The 19,814-nt window shown below is 47.1% G+C and overlaps 1 protein-coding gene across 1 annotated transcript; it reads right to left on the reverse strand.

Moving 5' to 3' along the window:
• Positions 1-5,753: 5,753 nt before the first annotated feature.
• Positions 5,754-6,244, reverse strand: LOC311235323 (gamma-aminobutyric acid receptor-associated protein-like; the record flags this gene model as incomplete). Its single annotated transcript, XM_084322752.1, has 1 exon — positions 5,754-6,244. One exon carries the CDS (start codon positions 6,242-6,244, stop codon positions 5,876-5,878), a length of 369 nt encoding a protein of 122 aa, XP_084178878.1. The 3' UTR covers positions 5,754-5,875.
• Between the last annotated feature and the right edge of the window lie 13,570 nt (positions 6,245-19,814).

A 19,814-nucleotide genomic window follows, 5' to 3' on the forward strand; every position in this document is an offset into this window, starting at 1 on the left:
GTGGCACTAGCAATGCTACTCTCTCCACCTTCAAAAAGCAAGAGCACACCATATTTTTCTCTTTACTATTATAATACAGTTAACCACTCTCTCCACCTATTCAAATAGAGCAAGAGCACAATACCATATTCACTTTACTGATGCACTACCCACCAACAGTTAAAATAGCCCTTTACACAAACATTAAATAACAGACCTTTCATTACAATACTATAATAACAGTAGCCACTGCCAGAATAGTGACACATGTATCGCGTGTGGTGAGCACATGCATGCACAACGAAGACAGAAGATTGCGTTGTCTCAATCATTTTAACTATAAAATGACCTCACTCCAACAAAAAGCATCAATTGTCAAATAATATTGAAATTAGAAAGGGAACAACAACTTAACCCTTGTGTCTGATCAGATTCTTATTTTTTGATAACTGCAGTGATTATGTTTGTAGCCAATATATGTGGCAAAGGTGTGTAATCTTTGAATTATCTTGGAATTATTTTGACTCTTTCATAAATTGTTTATTCAACTTCACCCCCGATCATAACCACCACACATTGTTTTTTGTAATGTCAGATTTAACAACTCCTTTCAGAAAAGTGGGAGTATTTCATTTTTAATCTGAAGTTGAATAAAATATTTATGGAAAAGAAAGTGGGAAATTATTTCAACATATAATCTTTTTTTTTTGAACAAATGTTTTTTATTTTCCCTTTTTTAACATGAAACTAGACAAACAATACAATAACAGTAATAATCAATGATAAATCACAGGACAATGACAATGAAATAATAATAACAATAATGACAGTCCAGTAATTAAGTCAAAATTAATGTAGATTAAAAGACATAAAAATAATAAATACAATACATGTGCTCTTGCTCGCTCTTCCTCGCTCTTTGCTTCCCCTCCCCCCCCCCACCCACCCCTCAAGACCCCCACTTGGACTATACATCCACACTATTTCATTTAACATCAGAAAATTACAAGTTTATATGCTTCCCTTTATCTTCTCGACCACAGCTACCCAGACTGCTATGCTGGCTTCATTAACACCTAAAATTCGTGCAGTCACATCGAGATAGGTAAGAACCCATACCTTCCGGCACATTTTATCCGGTTGAATCCAGTGTGACGCTATCAACTTTTTGGCAGCCGTAAGACCGGCCAAAATGAGTCTCTTTACATGTACAGAGGTCGATAACTGAGAAACATCATTCAATAACAATACAGAAGGCAGTGTCGGTATGGTCAGAGATAAAAATTCTGATAATTGAGTGGTTACTTTTTCCCAGAAAATCTTAACAGGAGGGCATTCCAAATACATATGCATATATGTACCAAGAGCACCGTTTGAACACAAGGAGCATCGAGATCTTGTCTGAGACCCATTAGGTGCAAACGTTTTGGAGTCAGGTAAGTCCTATGAACAAAATTGAGATTAATCTGTTGGTGATCTGGGTTGCGTGATGATAGCCGGACGTTTGCCCAGACTGCATCCCAATCAAAATCTACTTCCAAGTTTGGGATATCCTTCCTCCAAACCGAGTCTAGGAGAAGGACCTCATATGAGGACGTAAGTAAGTGGCGATAAAAGTCAGAGACGAAGCCTCTCGATGCCTCCTTGTCATAAAATAATTTGTGAAATCTGTGGTGCTCAAGTGGAATATTTAATGGGACTCCGTGAGCCCTCAAAGCTGCTCTTATTTGTAGATAGAAAAAATGAGTGGAACTGGTAAGGTTAAATTTGTTAAATATATCTTGATAACTGCGGAAACCATGGTCATCGAAGATATCCCCCAATGTGTGTATGCCTTTCTTTTCCCATCTAGGAAATCTGATAGGTTGTTGTGCAATAAGGAGTAAATTGTTATTAAATAGGGGAGAATGCCTGTGCCATTTATGGAGGTTAGTACACTTTTTCTGTGTGTCACGCCAAATCCGGATCACATGTGTAATAAGAGGGCCAAATCTCAAGTTGCATTGCTTAATTGATAAGTTGGTGTACACTATATCCTGCAGTCTATGTGGTGCCACTATGTTCTCTTCTAATGGTCTCCAGGATACCGATGCTTGAGAATCAAACCAGGTGATCAGTGGTCTTAAAGAGAACGCTTTAAAGTAATAGTTGAAGTCTGGAAAGGCTAAACCCCCGTCGGCTTTATTTCTCTATGCAGTGGATCTTTTTATTCGTGGACGTTTGTTGTTCCAAATAAATGTATATGCAGCGGAGTGTCATTTTTGCCAGTAACCAACGGGGGGGGGGGGGGTAACGGCAACATCGAGCTGAAGAAGTTAATTCTGGGTAAAACATTCATCTTACCTATTGACGATCGGGCCTGTAATGAGTTTTTTAATTTTGACCACCTGCCGAAGTCATTTGTGATCCTATCTAGCAATCCGGAATAATTATACTTCACCGTTTGGCTTATAGTGGGGAATATTTCAACTCCAAGACATCTAAAGTGTTCTACCATGGGTATATTTGCTGGGAGGGTGGTAGCCTTCGCAGTCACATTAAGTGGAAGGAAGGCCGATTTTGGCCAGTTTATCTTAAATCCCGAAAGATTGCCAAAATCATCTATTACTTTGAGATGAGGTAGGGAGGTGGTAGGGTTTTGCATGAACAATATTACATCGTCTGCATATAAGCTAATGTGATGCTGTGTGCCCTTAATTGAGATTGGCGCTATGGACTGGGATTGTCTTATGTACTGTGCTAAAGGTTCTAGGGATAGAGCAAATAGTCCGGGACTAAGAGGACAACCCTGTCTGGACGAGCGCGACACAGGGAAGTGTGGGGAGCAGAATTTACCTGTTAAAATCATGGCAGATGGATCTAGTACTTTGATCATATGAATGAACCCATCTCCTAACCCCATCCTTCTAAGTACTGCCCATAAATAAGACCATTCCAACCTGTCAAAGGCCTTCATCGCATCTAAGGACAATACAGCTGTAGGAGGCGCGGCATCCTTGCTGGAATCTATCACATGCAGTAACCGTCTAATATTATCCGTGATCAGGCGGCCTCTTATGAAGCCTGTCTGATCAGGGTGAACTAAAGATGTCATATGCTTTTGAAGTCGGATGGCTAGTACCTTAGCGTACAGCTTGAGATCGGTTCCGAGGAGGCTTAAGGGTCTATAACTACTGCATTCGTGGAGTCTTTATATTTCTTAAGTAGGACAGATATGAGTGCCATATTGATATCCCTGGAGAAGTTCCCCTTTTTGACTGAGTATAGAATCATATCAAGTAATAGGGGTCCAATTACATCAAAATACATGAGAGGTACAGTTCGGGTGGAATACCATCCCAGCCAGGGGCCTTACCACTTTGCAAGTCAGATATAGCCTCCCTAAGTTCCTCTAGTGTAATAGGTGCATCTAACCGTTTAGCGTCTTCCTTTGAAAGTTGAGGTAAGTTAATTTGATCAAGGAATGTATCCAGTTTATTATGATCGAAGATCACTTCTGACTTGTACAGGTTTGAGTAAAACGTACGAAAAGTGTCGTTGATTTTTTTGGGGTCTGTAATAACAATTCCCTGTTGGTCCTTAATGGCAGGGATATCAGCTAATTGTTCAATGGATCCTATCTTCATAGCTAGTAGGTGACTAGGTTTAGAGCCATGAAAGTAATAATGTTGTCTTGTTCTGCGTATTTGAAATTCAGATTGTTGTCTTAAAATGGAGTTAATCTCCTTTTTCAACACTTTAATTTGAGACTCCAGTTGACACGAGTAGTTGCGTTGTAAAGAGGAGAACAACGAAGAGTGAAGCACTTCCAGTTCTACCAATTTGGATAGACGTTTCTTGCGGAGGTTGGAGGCAAAGATAGTAGTGTTATTCTTGATAACACCCTTTACTGATATCCATAAAGTTCTGAGGTCTTGTACCGAACCCGCATTAAACTGCAGGAATTCACTGAGTTTATTTTTGAATTGCAGGTTGAATTAATTGTTTTTCAACAGTGTCGAGTTAAAGCGCCATCTTGGGGCTCGGGATGTCACTCTACTGAATGAGCCCTTTAGGAGCAAATAATTGTGGTCTGACAGTGCAATGGGCCCCAATTCAACATCAAAGCTATCAAATAGTCTAGGGGATGCAAAAACATAATCTATTCTAGAAAATGTCCTGTGTCTTGCTGAGAAAAAGGAATACTCTCGCGCCGTTGGATTGAGCGATCGCCACAAATCATTTACTCCTGTATCCTTGGACCAGGCCTGTAGTGCCGTAGAGGCCTGTTTCTGGTCATAGGATGTGGTGAGACTAGATTTATCAATCGAGGGATCCCAGATGGCATTAAAATCTGCACCAATTATAAATGAATACTCAGGGAGATCTAACATCGCTCTAGTGAGTGAATTGTAGAAGTTAGCGTCATAAACATTAGGGGCATAAGCCGCTACCAAAGCAATTTTCCTGTTACAGTAATCTATCTTAGCAATAGTTACTCGACCATCTGCATCAGACCACATGTCCAACAATTTAATATTCAACTTCCGTTTCACTACTATAGCTACACCATGGGATTTAGTGTCAAAGGAGGAGTAGCTTATGTTTTGATATACTTTATCCGCCAGCTTTACATTATCAGCCAATAAAAAGATGCGTTTCACTTAAAAGAGCCACATCAACCTATTGTCTTTTCATCCATGTAAACACGCTTTTGTGTTTATGATGTATATTAAGACCCCCTGTATTCCAAATCAAGATATTTAAATTAGCCATAGTCTAAACAGGTTGCAGTATTCCTGTGTGTAATTCGTCTGGAGTAGCATTTCATAATAGATATATATCCAACTGTTAAGGTCCTGTTGAGATCCGAACTTTAGCATAAAAACAAACATATAAAATAAAAATACATATAATCCCCTATTCCCGCCCCCCTCCCACCCTTTAAAATACTTAACCAGTATCCCCATATCGAGCAAATCAACCATAACTCCCCTATACAAATTGCCATAGGGTCTAAAACTATCAAATCTACCATTAGTAGATTATTCTCTCAGTGGCTGCTAGCCACTCTCCCGTTAAAAATAAAAAGGAGATACAAAAATAAAAGATGCCTCAAATGTAGAGTACATTCACCTAAACCTTATAAGAACTTGGCTAAGTTTAAACACGCAGAAGAAATAGAAAGAAAATGCATTGGAATTATTGCAAAAGAAAAGAAGGAGGGGTTAAATACATGTATGCAGTACGTCCACCAGGCCAGGGGAGGGCGATATTCCTCTGTGAAGACTGTTGTTTCCTCCGATGGTGACCTATGCCGTGTGTGTGGTCAACAGAACGCATGTAAAAGTTACAGAACATTCCATTTCATTTTAGTAAAAGTAAAAGTGCACTTAGTCCATCGTGTCAGGAGAGGGCGCTGTGCAACAGCTCGTCTGACATTCTAGCATCTTCTGTACTGTTCCATTATGTCTGGCCAAAGCCTCCAATAATGTCAACAACAGCAACAGCAAATGACGAAGCCGGCGGTGGATCACTATATGTCGAGTGAGTGGCCGGCAGAACGTGCCCGAAACGTCAATGGATCTCGAAGTCCAATAAAAACATGTACACACACAGAGAAAACATCAAAATAATAAAAACATATAATCTTTTTATGGCGTTTTTCAATTTAGTCCCCTAATATGGTAAGAGTATAACACTTTAGTTTTCAGACACAGTGTAAATCCAGTGTAAAACAAAGATATCCAAATGGTTTATTTCTCTTCTCTATTTCTCTCTTTAAGTGGGTGGGAGGGGGGATGTGAAAGTGCATTTGACATATTTACTCTGGGAACTCTAGGCTGCTGAGCTGGATTTAATATTTCAATGGGTGGTGGAGGGCTTTGGGGGGTGGGCAGGAGTGATGGTGGTGGGATCAGATTTCCCTTTGGCTGTCCCCGTACACGCTCTCATCACTGTAGGCAATGTAGAGGAGAAAGTCCTCTTCGTGGTGCTCCTGATACAACAGTCCCATGGTGGCTGAGGTGGGTGGAATGATGTTATTTACAAAGAAGAAGAGCGTGTCCTCCGCTCTTAAGTGGATTATTTTCTGAATGAGGAAGTAAAACTGGCCCACTGTCAGGTCAGAGGGGACAAGATATTTCTTCTTGTCCAGATCTCCTATTGTGGCTTTGGGGGCTTTCTCCACAATAACAGGGACCCTATCCGGATACTTCTTCCTTATTTTCTCGCCTTCTGACCGTCTTTTCTCAAAGGGGGTCTCCTCTTTGTACTGGAACTTCATCATTAGAGAAATGACAGAGACAGCTAGTCGGTCACTCTGAGAGAGGTATTATACGACCAGGATTCCTCAAGGAGCAATTGGATTCAGTGACACAGCAGGACAAAAACAAATGTTACTGGCTGCATAATATGAGGGCCGACGTTCCACTGGTTAAAGTTGCTTACTTGAGAGTAGTACGTTCGTTGATAAAGAAAAATAATGTCCACAGCCGCTCTAGTGTAAAACAAAGATATATCCAAATGGTTTATTTCTCTTCCACAGCGAAGTCTTTCTTTACAGAAGTGGTCCTAAAGCTACTTTCCTAAATATACATACAAAAGATACACAAATGTTCTAGGACGTTTGGTTATGACATCATACAGTGACATCACCAAGGTTCTAGAATGTTTGATTATGACATCATACTGTGACATCACAAATGTTCTAAAATGTTCTATTATTACAAATAAGACGGTTCAATGACTATCTAAATCCAATCAATATTCCTAATGCCGTTTCAATGTAAGGTTATTGTTGTGAAGGATCAGATTAAACCGAATATATATATTTATTTATGGATATATATTTAATAGTATTTGTATATCGTTTGATATCCCTTGTATATTCCTTGTACATATATACGGAATATCCCTTTATTCTACTACAGCCCATAATAGTTCATTCTCTTATTGGACAAAAGGACCAGGCGCCAGGGACAAGCCCCTGGCGTTCAAGTTCAAAGGTACCGACGAGACATGCCTTTACTAGCCTCAGCTCCGCGCAGGAATACGGCTACCGAAAGCAGAGCGGCACTACTTGTCCACTGTGCATATAAATATGGCGCAAGAAATGTAGAATTCCTCTTAGTCCTTTACCCTTCTACCCAACTAAGTAACAAGACGTGAAGCCTCACCCCACGATACCGCGTGCGGTGTAGTACGGCCTGTTTGGCCTTAGAATAGCAGTGAGACCTCGTGCGAATTAATAGCTGAATTGCCAGAGTTTGGCACCGTATTTCTATTAAGTAATAATAGTCTATTATGTATGGTGCATCGTTCGGTTAGAGTTCTAAAGTGAGCAGCACCCCTATCGTTTCCTCGCGTTATCTAGAGTCTTAACCAGGCTGGGCAGACCACGCGTGGTGCTTTCATCCGAGGAGTTCTGGGCGAGGACGAGTGGACCTGCACATTGGATTACCTACCCCGACGACTGCTGAGCCCTATACGGCATGGAATATCTATTTGCTTTGGTGCTTTGATTTGTGGAGCGGATAATCGCCAACACCGGTGAGTGTTGGATTTACCCCGAGAGGAGCCAAGGTGAGACGGCGCTCAGACCAGACTGAGGTCGCCTCGCTTCTTCTTCGTTGTGGACCGACAGCGACAGCTACCGTCTACAAGAGAGCCCAAGTGTATTCATCTGTGGATCAAGGTTCCACGGGCACTGTTTTCTGTACCTGAATTCTCCCTGGAAATCGTTGACCAGACGGGATACAGCAGACGGCTCTCCTACCCCCCCTACTGGCTTACAACCGGCGGGACCCCTTCAGTATATTATCCAGCTATAATCATTAAGTGACCATCGCTATAATCCCCTAAGAGCCAGGTTGTATACTTGCTTCCTGTGTAACCAGAGATTGGACATTCAGTGTTGATTTGCATACGAGTACTCATTTGCCTTACAAGAGCATTCAATTCAAATCATAAATGTAATAAGTAATTATTATATGTACCTTTTGCTATATATTAAATATTTGACTATTACCTTTGTGTGGACCTGATTTCATATGTGGGAAAGTGTTCATCATACTTAGATATCGTGTACTGTATGGCCAGTAATTAAAGTACATAAAGCGGTAGTGGTTTAATGATACCATACTTATCAATACAGTCAGGGAATTGTACCCCTCAGTTACAATTGGTCCTTCGAGCCGGATGGTAATCAGTATAATATTAATATAGTGGTATTAATATTGAAATGGCCTATGATGAACACTCCACGAAACGGTCCTCCTAAAGTAGAACGCCCGCAACGTAGACGACAGCCACCTCAGTACTTAGAGGATTACGCTGTCAGTAAACTACCTAGCCTTCTACAAACAGTAAACGCAGTAAAAGTAGAAAGTAAAATTATGTCCAACAACCCTATCAACCAGGATACCCCGACCACAGAGGCCCTAGTGGGTTCTAATGTAACTGACCAAGCTCACGGTGGGGACCAGGAGGGAACTGACACGACTTTACCCCCCGCCAATACCGAAGAAGTAGTCCCCCCAGAGCTCCGGGAGGAAGACAACCCTCCAGAGGTGGAACTCTGCACGGAACAAGATGAGGAGAGCGCCGAGGAGATAGAGCTCCAGGACTCCCCAACGAGTACAGCCAGGAGCGGCTCACCTCTACAAGCGTCTTCCCCCAGCGAGGCGGAGAGGATGCTGTCACAGGCGTTCCTCGTCAGCCTGACAACCTCTACCGAACGCGATCGACTCCAGGGTGAACGCGATCGACTTCAGGGTGAACGCGATCGACTCCAAACACAGCAACGGAGCGAAGAAGAGCACATACGCCTGGAGATGAGACGCCTTCAGACGGAAGAGAATATGGCAAGAGACCGGTCCGACACCCAGCGTGCCGCTGACGGTGCCCAAAGAGAAGCAGAGCGCGACATCGCTCTCATCCAGCGCGAAGCCGAGCGCGACAGACTACAGGGCGAGCGCGACAGACTACAAGCCGAGCGCGACAGACTACAAGCGCAGCTAATGGAGCAGCTGATCACCAGGGCAACACCCCCTCCCTCCACAAGGGGTTCCAGAGCCTCGTCAAGACACACGTCAAGGGCACCCTCCCCTAACCGATTAGGCGACCTTGAACTCGACCACCAGAGAGAGTCTACACCCCCCTCCGAACTCCTTCCCCGACCGGTCCAAGTGAGACCCAGCTACAAGGAAGGAACGGCGGACACGGCGGAGAGGCTAAATAAACGACTACAGGATCTAGATGACCTGGCAGAAGAAGAAGAGGGAGAAGAGGAGAGTCAAGCCCGACAGCAGCACATTACTCCACAGGACCAGGAGGTCCAGTACAGCCCAGGCTATACCCCCGCGGCTCTGCGCTACAGACCCCCGACTCGACTCACGGGTGAGCATGACGCACGACCAGTCCCGAGGAATAGCACCTGGACCAGCGGGCCATGGTACCCTGCCAGTACCAGCCCACCGAGAGGCGTAAGAAGAGACTCGCCCAGGAGGCCTCTCTTCCAACGCTCACCGATGTGCCAGCCATCCATGGCGTCATACATTGGCACACCGACGTTTCCAGACTTCACCCATGAGAATCGAGCACAGTACACGGAGCTCCGGATGTGCTTAGAGACAATGATGGTGGATGTCGCTGATGAACGCCACAAGTATGCAATATTATTGAAGCACCTGAAAGTGCCCCGAGCGCACAACATAGCGCTGGCCTATGCCACCTCTACGACCCCATACACCGCGGCTCTAGCAGCGCTGGACCAGAGATATGGACGTATATGGGATTACGTAATACAGGAGATAAGGCATATTGATCGCCTACCCCCAGCAACAGACAATCGCTCACTAGACGACCTGTCTATAAAAGTACAATCCCTGGTAGGGATGCTGGGGGCGCAACGAGAAAAGGGTATGCACGAACTATACGCAAACTCGAACGTCGAGAGGATTTTAGAGAAGCTGCCGCCCGCCCGACAGGAGCGCTTCAGGCGGCAAAGAGACCACCGTGATCCTAACGGTCCCGAGCCATCCCTCCTAGATTTAGCCGACTTCCTGGCGAGAGAAGTCAGCAGCCTACGGCTGGATACGTTCGTGCGGAGCACGCCAAGCTCCAGAGAGGGACCTAGGAGAGTAAACGATGGCCGAAGATCGGTGACTGTCATGCACCAATCAGAATCAGTACCGAGCAGCAAGAACCACAGTACCCCCTCGACGAAAGAGAAGTGGAAGATGGTGTGCCCGTACTGCGAGAAGGAACACTGGTTGTCACAATGTGACCAGTTCAAGAAGATGACCGCTGAAGAAGTAAGTCACTGGATAAAGTCCAACAGGCGCTGTTACCGATGTGCGCGCAGTCACATGGCAGCCGAGTGCCGCCTAGAGAAGAAGTGTAGTCGGTGTGACGGAGCCCATCTGGATGTCCTACACGACAGTAACAAAAGAAAGCCTGCACCATCCAACAGCACAAAGGCAAGTGTTATGTACATTGACCCCGCTAGCAGCAGCGGCGCCCAGGTGCTCTTAAAGGTGGTCCGTGTAACCCTGAGTTACCAAGACAAGATCATGGACACTTACGCCGTCCTTGATGACGGGTCAGAGAAGACCCTTCTCCTCGCGTCCGCTGCGGCCCAGCTGGGGCTACGGGGGAGCGAGAACCAGATGACTATTCGGACAATAAGACGAGATCTAAAGACGATAAAGGGCGAGAATGTCTCCTTCACTATCGCAGCAAGCGGGCAGCCAGAGAGACGGTACAGGATTACTAATGCTTTCACCAGCCAAGAAATAGGACTATCGCAGTACACCTACCCCATCGCCAAGCTGATGGAGAAATATGTGCACCTGCGTCAACTTCCTATCCCGCTCATAGACGGCGCCACCCCGACCCTGCTGATAGGCTCCGACCATGCAGACCTCATAGTCCCGATAGACCGGGTCCATACAGGACCCAGAGGTTGTCCTGCAGCAGTCGAGACCCGCCTAGGATGGACGTTACAAGGCCCCCTCGCCAAGTCTCTTAACCGAACAGCAGCCACTGGCTGCCTCCACTCCAGAGCGACAGAAGGAGACACCACACTCCTGCAGCATGTAGAGAGGCTATGGACACTAGAGACAATGCCCTTTAAAAACGAAAAGAAAGACATTCGTTCTAAGGAAGATATCTACGCTATAGCCCTCCTCGAGCACGGGACAAAGAGAGTCAACGTCAGCGGAGTGATGAGATACGCAACTCCACTCCTGAGGCGAGAGGGAATGCCCACCTTTCGTGCTACAAAAGAGGCGACGGAGCGGTATCTATTGAACACAGAGCGGCGCCTAGCCAAAGACCCCTCTCAAGAAGCTGTGTACCGCGCTGAGATTAACAAATTAATCACAGCGGGACACATAAAGAAAATTGACATTAAAGAGGCCGATCAGACGACCGAATCATGGTACGTGCCGCACCACAAGGTCCACCACAACGGCAAGGATCGCATTGTGTTTAACTGCAGCTACCAGATCGGATCACAAAATCTGAATAAAGAACTCTTGGCCGGCCCAACACTCGGCCCCTCCCTACTAGGCGTGCTACTACGTTTCCGCCAGGACAAGGTGGCTATCAGCGGCGACATCAAAGGGATGTTCCTGCAGGTGAGGCTAGTGGAGGAGGACAAGCCCCTGCTGCGGTTCCTATGGAGAGAGAGGATCGGAGATGAGCACCCAACCATCTATCAATGGGAAGTCCTCCCTTTCGGAACCACATGCAGCCCATGCTGTGCTACGTTTGCACTGCAAAAGCACGTCGCAGAGGACCCAGCAGCAGATGAAGAGGTCCAACAAAGTGTGACAAATAGTTTCTACGTGGACAACTGTTTACAAAGCGTCTCGACGCCAGAAGAAGCCGAGGCTCTCCTACTCAAGCTCCGCGCCTCCCTGATCAAAGGCGGCTTTGATCTCAGGCAGTGGGCCAGCAGCGACCCGCAAGTACTGCGCCGCCTCTCCCCCGAGGACAAGGCCGCGAGCAGCGATACTTGGATGGCGACCATCCCAGGAGAAGCCCAAGAAATGACACTAGGACTAGTCTGGCGCTTCAAAACAGACTCGCTCCATTATAGACACAAACCCCTGATCAAGGAGCAGGGAAGGTCGACGGCAATACCGACCACCAGACGGAGTGTATACAGAACACTCGCCAGACAATATGACCCGTTGGGATGTATTCTACCTTACACCACCCGGGCAAAGATGATTGTAAGAGCGCTATGGGACAAAGACCAGGGCTGGGACGATCCCATACCCGAACACCTTGCATCCACATGGAGAGAGTGGGAGACGGAACTCCGCTCACTCCCCGGTGTTAATATACGCCGCAGCTACTTCCCACCCACAGTGAGGCCAGAGACATGCAAGATCGACCTGCACGTATTCAGCGACGCCTCCGAAGTAGCCTACGGTTCGGTGGCTTACTTGCGTGCCCAAGAGGAGGGAGGAGAAATACATACTGCTTTCATCCTGGCTCGCTCAAGAATAGCCCCACGCAAGCAACAATCTATCCCGCGCCTAGAGCTCTGCGCAGCCCTAGCAGGAGCGCAGCTCGCCACGTTAATCCAACGTGAACTCACCATTCCGGTGCAAAGAACAATCTTGTGGTCAGACTCCACGACCGTACTCACATGGATCCGGTCTGATTCGTGCAGATACAAGGTCTTTGTGGGAGTCAGAGTCCCCGAGATTCAAGAGTTAACAGAAGTAACCAGCTGGCGGTATGTGGACACCAAACACAACCCAGCTGACGTCATCACCCGGGGAATGTCCCTGGATGACCTCACCCGTCCCAACCTCTACAGTGACGGGCCAGAGTTCCTCAAGCTCCCCAAAGAAGAGTGGCCTACACCCACCCCACGGGAGGCGAGCAAAGAGGAGGCAGAGAACAAGAAACCTATGTTCTGTGGGTTGACACACACACTCGTCCCCACAGACCCGGTTCTAGACGATTGCCTCACCCTAGAGGGTGCGCAGCTAAAGACATTTCTGTGGCACCACCCAGAGGTTCAGCCCACAACTGACATTTCAGCAGCTGACTACGAAGAAGCAGAACTCCTTCTACTACAACGAGCCCAGAGAGACTCGTTCCCCGATGAGCTAGCTTGTCTACAGGGAGCAAAGCCCGTCCCATCAGACAGCAGACTGCTTCACCTGGCCCCCGAGAGTGACGCCCATAATCTCATCAGAGTGGGTGGTCGTCTGCGGAGAGCCCCAGACCTACCGGATGACGTTAAGTACCCGATAGTCTTGAACAGCCGACACAAGGTCACAGAGCTGATCATAAAGAAATACGACGAGGATGTGCACCACGCAGGGGCAGAGAGTCTTCGCGGAGATCAGACGTCGTTATTGGATACTGCAAGGGAGAGAAGCAGTGCGGCGCTTCCAGCGAACCTGTCTAGACTGCCGTAAGTGGCGCGCGCAGCCCAGTATACCCCGGATGGCTGACCTACCTCCCTGTCGCCTCCGACTCGGCGACAAGCCCTTCCACTCCACCGGTATGGACTGTTTTGGCCCGCTGTATATAAAGAGAGGAAGAGGAACCGAGAAGCGGTGGGGTATTGTATTCAAATGCATGACCACCAGAGCGATACATATCGAACTCCTTCCAACCATGAGCACAGACTCATTCCTTATGGCCTTCCGAAGATTCACATCACGGAAAGGAAAACCGTCTACATTGTTGTCCGATCACGGGACAAACTTCAAAGGCGGAGAAAGAGAGCTGAGAGAGAGCTTCCAAGCTATGGGCCCAGAACTTAAGACCCACCTCGCTCCATCCCAGATTGACTTCCAGTTTAATCCCCCGAACGCACCTCACTTCGGTGGAACCTGGGAACGAGAAGTACGTTCCATAAAGACAGCCCTGTACGCCGTGCTTGGGGCCCAGACTGTGGCGGAAGAAGTCCTAATGACAGTCCTCACGGAGATCGAGGGAGTATTGAACTCAAAGCCCCTCGGTTACGTCTCAAGTGAGGTAGCAGATGTCGACCCAGTCACCCCCAACACCCTCTTGATGGGGCGGCTGGACCCCGCGCTACCACAGACAATGTACAGGCCTGAAGAAGCGAACGGCCGAAGAATGTGGAGGTACAGTCAAGTACTGGCTGATAAGTTTTGGAACAGCTTCCTACTCCACTACCTACCGTCTCTACAGACCCGCCAGAAGTGGGTAAAAGAGAGAGACAATTTGACAGAAGGAACAGTCGTCATGATCATCGACCAGTCACTACCCAGAGCTATGTGGCCGGCTGTCCGCGTAAGCAAAGTGATCACCGGTGCCGATGGAAAGGTCCGAGCAGCTGAAGTGCTCGTCCAAGGACGGATTTACACCCGACCCGTGGCGAGGCTAATAGAACTGCCAAGGCTCCTTGATACTATTGATGACGACCATGACCCTATGACTTTGTGAGTTGACTGACCCTTACAGCGGACATTGAGTAGTGGACAGTGCGGTTAATCTGTCTCTGCTCAGCTAATTAGGTGGGACTAATTAGGGGGCGGCTGTTGTGAAGGATCAGATTAAACCGAATATATATATTTATTTATGGATATATATTTAATAGTATTTGTATATCGTTTGATATCCCTTGTATATTCCTTGTACATATATACGGAATATCCCTTTATTCTACTACAGCCCATAATAGTTCATTCTCTTATTGGACAAAAGGACCAGGCGCCAGGGACAAGCCCCTGGCGTTCAAGTTCAAAGGTACCGACGAGACATGCCTTTACTAGCCTCAGCTCCGCGCAGGAATACGGCTACCGAAAGCAGAGCGGCACTACTTGTCCACTGTGCATATAAATATGGCGCAAGAAATGTAGAATTCCTCTTAGTCCTTTACCCTTCTACCCAACTAAGTAACAAGACGTGAAGCCTCACCCCACGATACCGCGTGCGGTGTAGTACGGCCTGTTTGGCCTTAGAATAGCAGTGAGACCTCGTGCGAATTAATAGCTGAATTGCCAGAGTTTGGCACCGTATTTCTATTAAGTAATAATAGTCTATTATGTATGGTGCATCGTTCGGTTAGAGTTCTAAAGTGAGCAGCACCCCTATCGTTTCCTCGCGTTATCTAGAGTCTTAACCAGGCTGGGCAGACCACGCATGGTGCTTTCATCCGAGGAGTTCTGGGCGAGGACGAGTGGACCTGCACATTGGATTACCTACCCCGACGACTGCTGAGCCCTATACGGCATGGAATATCTATTTGCTTTGGTGCTTTGATTTGTGGAGCGGATAATCGCCAACACCGGTGAGTGTTGGATTTACCCCGAGAGGAGCCAAGGTGAGACGGCGCTCAGACCAGACTGAGGTCGCCTCGCTTCTTCTTCGTTGTGGACCGACAGCGACAGCTATCGTCTACAAGAGAGCCCAAGTGTATTCATCTGTGGATCAAGGTTCCACGGGCACTGTTTTCTGTACCTGAATTCTCCCTGGAAATCGTTGACCAGACGGGATACAGCCGACGGCTCTCCTACCCCCCCTACTGGCTTACAACCGGCGGGACCCCTTCAGTATATTATCCAGCTATAATCATTAAGTGACCATCGCTATAATCCCCTAAGAGCCAGGTTGTATACTTGCTTCCTGTGTAACCAGAGATTGGACATTCAGTGTTGATTTGCATACGAGTACTCATTTGCCTTACAAGAGCATTCAATTCAAATCATAAATGTAATAAGTAATTATTATATGTACCTTTTGCTATATATTAAATATTTGACTATTACCTTTGTGTGGACCTGATTTCATATGTGGGAAAGTGTTCATCATACTTAGATATCGTGTACTGTATGGCCAGTAATTAAAGTATATAAAGCGGTAGTGGTTTAATGATACCATACTTATCAATACAGTCAGGGAATTGTACCCCTCAGTTACAGTTATACAAATAAACACATAAACATTCATATAATACAATAACCTAAATATATAGCTTTGGCTCCTACACCGACCCCTAATTGTACTTTTAATCTAGAGACAATTACTAACAACTAAAAAACAAGGAGCTAAACCAAACACTATTTTAACTGATAAGTGTCTCTGCTGCTGGATAACCAATACCTGGTGCCAGAGGTCCCTGGTACATGGCACACCGTAGGAGGACGGTCTTTACCACCGCCTCATGCAGCTTCTTGGAGAAGACAGATCTTAGTGATAGGTCTATCTAAAGTGGTCGTCTTCGTTTTGACACGGACCCGGCGCACGAGCCCGTGCTGGTCAGGAACCGCTGAACTGTGTCGAACTGCTCTTCAGCTGCAGTAGCGCTGACCACAGCGTTCTTTACCTCTGGGTCCTCCCACTCCTCCGTGGTTAGGTCCCCACGGTGTTCTGGGTTCTGAGGCCATTCCTCTTCGGGCTTGGTGAGGAATCCGGCCCCTGTATCCAAGTCTCATTATGCAGGAGTGATTCAACACTGAGTCCTCTCGACGCATGGTCAGCAGGATTTGTTGCAGTATCTACATACCGCCACTGTCCTACTTCTGACAGCTTCAAGATGGTCTCCACTCGATTCGCTATGAAGGTGTGAAACCTACTGGTTCTGTTTGCGATGTATTTGAGCACAGTGGTGCTGTCGAATCTAGTGACGACTCCCAGGAGAGTACTCGTTAGATCCGGCCCCTGTAGCAGCTGGTTGTCCAAGGTGGTGCCTTGGAATGATGCCCCACAGTCGAACACCACACGGATCTTCTTCTTCTTGGCATGGTACACGCCATGGTGTGGCAAGTACCAAACTTTTCCATAGCTGCGGCTGAGCTCCTCACTGGGAACCTTGACTGCGTAGCCCTTTGCGATCCAGTCGCTGACGAACACTGAGTAATCAGCGTGGAACTGGGGATTATTCGTGAACCTCTTCTTTAAGTTGAGAGTTCGCTGTTCAGCTACTCTTCTGTTGTTCGGTATCTTTTTTTTTTTTTACTTTATTTTTTAGCGTCTATCGCTTTTCTGGTCAAGCATGACCGACAGATACAGGGTGAAACGGGATATAGATCAGGGGAAGACATTCTGGCAAATGACGGCGGGTCCGGGAATCGAACTCGGAGTCCACGAGATCCGTGACGCAGCACGGTTTTCCCCGACGCAGAAATAGCGCAGAGATATGCGGTGAGCTACTGGAGCTCCCCTGTTGTTCGGTATCTTGACGACTGCGTTCCTCACTGGTAGGCCGATGCTGTAGTGTCCCTCTGTAAGTTTCACGGACTGCAAGACCAGTTCCAGAAACTGGATGTCGTCCCTCGACTTCTCAAGCCGGTCGTCTTGACACTCTGGGAAGTCGTTCTTGAACTGTTGACTCCAAAGTTCATCTAGCGTGGCCATGGATGTGTGGTTGGACGTGACTTGTATGAGTCCACTGGTAGTTTCATGGCCATCTTCTCCTCTGAGGGGGCCATTGACGAACCAGCTCAATCGCGTTTTCACCGCGTATGGCCCTTCTTTCACGCTGGATACCACCTGCCATGGTTCCATTGCCTTGGGTACGTCAGTCCCGATGAGAAGGCCTATCTCCGCCGGGATCTTCGGTATTTGCACTTCACTGAGATAGGGCCACTTATCGACTTCCTCTTGCAGTGGGATGTTCTGTTTACGAGCAGGTATTGACTTCTGAGAGAAGGTGTTGGGTAACTCTAGGAAGTTGTCACTATCCAAGCTACAGACTTCTAACCCAGACACCATCTGGCTGCTCACGACCTGCTCGCCTCCCATGGTCCTTAGCAGGATACTTGTCTGCCATTAACTTCTCTGTGCAGAAAGTGACGTTGCTGCCTGGGTCGAGGAACGCGTAGGTAGCCACCATCTTGTTGCCTTTCTTGGCTTTGATGTGGACCGGAACGATAGCCAAGATGCTTTCGACGTTGCCGGCCCCAGTAGCTCTGCAGGTCCTCGTTTCTGCATTGATGCATCCACTGACCTTAGAACTGGCTTCGCCTTCTTCTTCCCCGCCCCTGTGCTTATTTTCTTTGGGCGCATCATCCGATGTCTCCTTCTTGTGCCTTGCTTCATCATAGGCAGCTTTGTTATTAATATGTAGAACTGTAGGGTGGGTAAGCTGGCAGACTTGGCAGCTCATCTTTTCTTGGCAGGCCTTGCTCATGTGACCCCGTTTCAGACAGCTGAAACATAGGCCTTTACTCTTGAGAAAATCTATCTTCTCCTTGTGAAGAGACTTCTTCATCTTTTTGCATTGCTCCATGGCATGCTGTTCTCCTTGGCAGAAGAGGCAAGGGTTGGAGAAGGCACAGAGTGTATCCCCCTTGGTCCTTGCTTTAGTCTCTGCCGGGTTCTGGACTGCTGTAGCAGCTGTTGTGAAGCTTCCCCAAGCGCCGCTCTTTCTGGATGTCTTCTCATCTTTGTGAGCCTTAGCTTGGCTCTTGTTTCCATCTGTGAGGTTGCCGAAGAGAGGATGTAGGGTTTCTTGGGCTTGTAGGTTGACAAAATCGGCAAGGTCGCTGAACTTGGCGCTGTGCTGATCTTTCTCTAGAAGAGCATAGGCTTTGCTTCTCCACCGCTCTCTCTGCTTGTACGGAAGCTTGGCTGTGATGGCACGCATATTTGATATGCTGTCAATCTCCTGCATGTACTCCACGTCAGCCATAGCATTGAGGCATCCAGTGAGATAGAGGCCAAAGGAGTGGAGCGCCTCTCCGTCATCGGACTTGATAGTAGGCCAGTTCAGTGCCTTGTCTATATAAGCCATTGAGATCTTGTATCCATTTCCAAAATGTTTTTTCAAGAGCCTCCTTGCCTCGTGATAGCCTCGCTCTGGTTCCATGTGAAGACAACTTCTTATCAGCTCTCTTGGCTGTCCATCCGTGTACTGCTCCATGAAGTACAGCCGGTCTCTGTTACTATCGGTCTTGTCCTCCACTCCGTGTTCAAAGGCCCTGATGAATAGCCTGTAATAGGGTCTCCCTTGAATATAGGAATCTGTTGAGGGGGCAGAGTAGCATGGTTTTGTTGCTTCACTAGGAAATCCACCATGGCTCGTGTGGACTCGTTGCGGATACTCTTGTTCTTTCTGTGTAGCACCGCCTGGTGCTCTGGAGCTGCTACTGTAAGCAGGTTCTCTTTTTATCACTACGGCCTGGGGAGTAGGTGTAGCCTGCTCGTGAGCTTGGGATTCGAAGGGCTTCTTTTTCTCTATGTAAGAGTTCATTCCATCCCTACGGGACACTCTGGATGAGGCTCGCTGGCCCTCGTACTCTTCCAGTACTTTGCACTTAGCCTCTGCGGCAGCTAAAGCAGCCTGGACCTGTAAATCCTCTCTCTCTGCTCTTAGCTTAGCTAAGAGCAGAGCCTCATTAGCGAAGCGCAGAGCCTCCTGTTCCTCCCTCTCTGCTCTTAGCTTAGATGAGGTAGCTAATGAGGTAGCTAAGAGCAGAGCCTCCTGTTCATCGAGTTGTCGTTTTTGTTTTAGAGCGGAAGCCTGGGCTAGCAACTCAGCCCTCTCTAATTCAGCTTTCAGACGCACGCTTTCAAGTTTCAAGTTTCAAGTTTCAAGTTTCTTTAATAGTTGTCATACAGAAGTACAGAATACTTTCATACAAAATGCTTCTTACTGTTACGCTCCAGAGACTGTGCTATACAAGATAGTATCAAATAACATAGTATAGCATGTAAATTAGATGATGATGCAGATGATGTTCTGGAAAATGTAGTGGATGGTGCTCTAGACCCTTTCTTTTTTACGATGCCGGATGCACTGTCTTCAGGCCTGACCTCCTCTTGGTGCTTCTTAGACTCCGCTATACGCTGATGCACCTCTTTCATCCATGTGTCAGCCTTCACTGTGAAGTTGTAAAATGTGTCAGCAT

This window comes from Notolepis coatsorum (assembly GCF_963971535.1).
Source record: "Notolepis coatsorum genome assembly, chromosome: 10".
NCBI lineage: Eukaryota > Metazoa > Chordata > Actinopteri > Aulopiformes > Paralepididae > Notolepis > Notolepis coatsorum.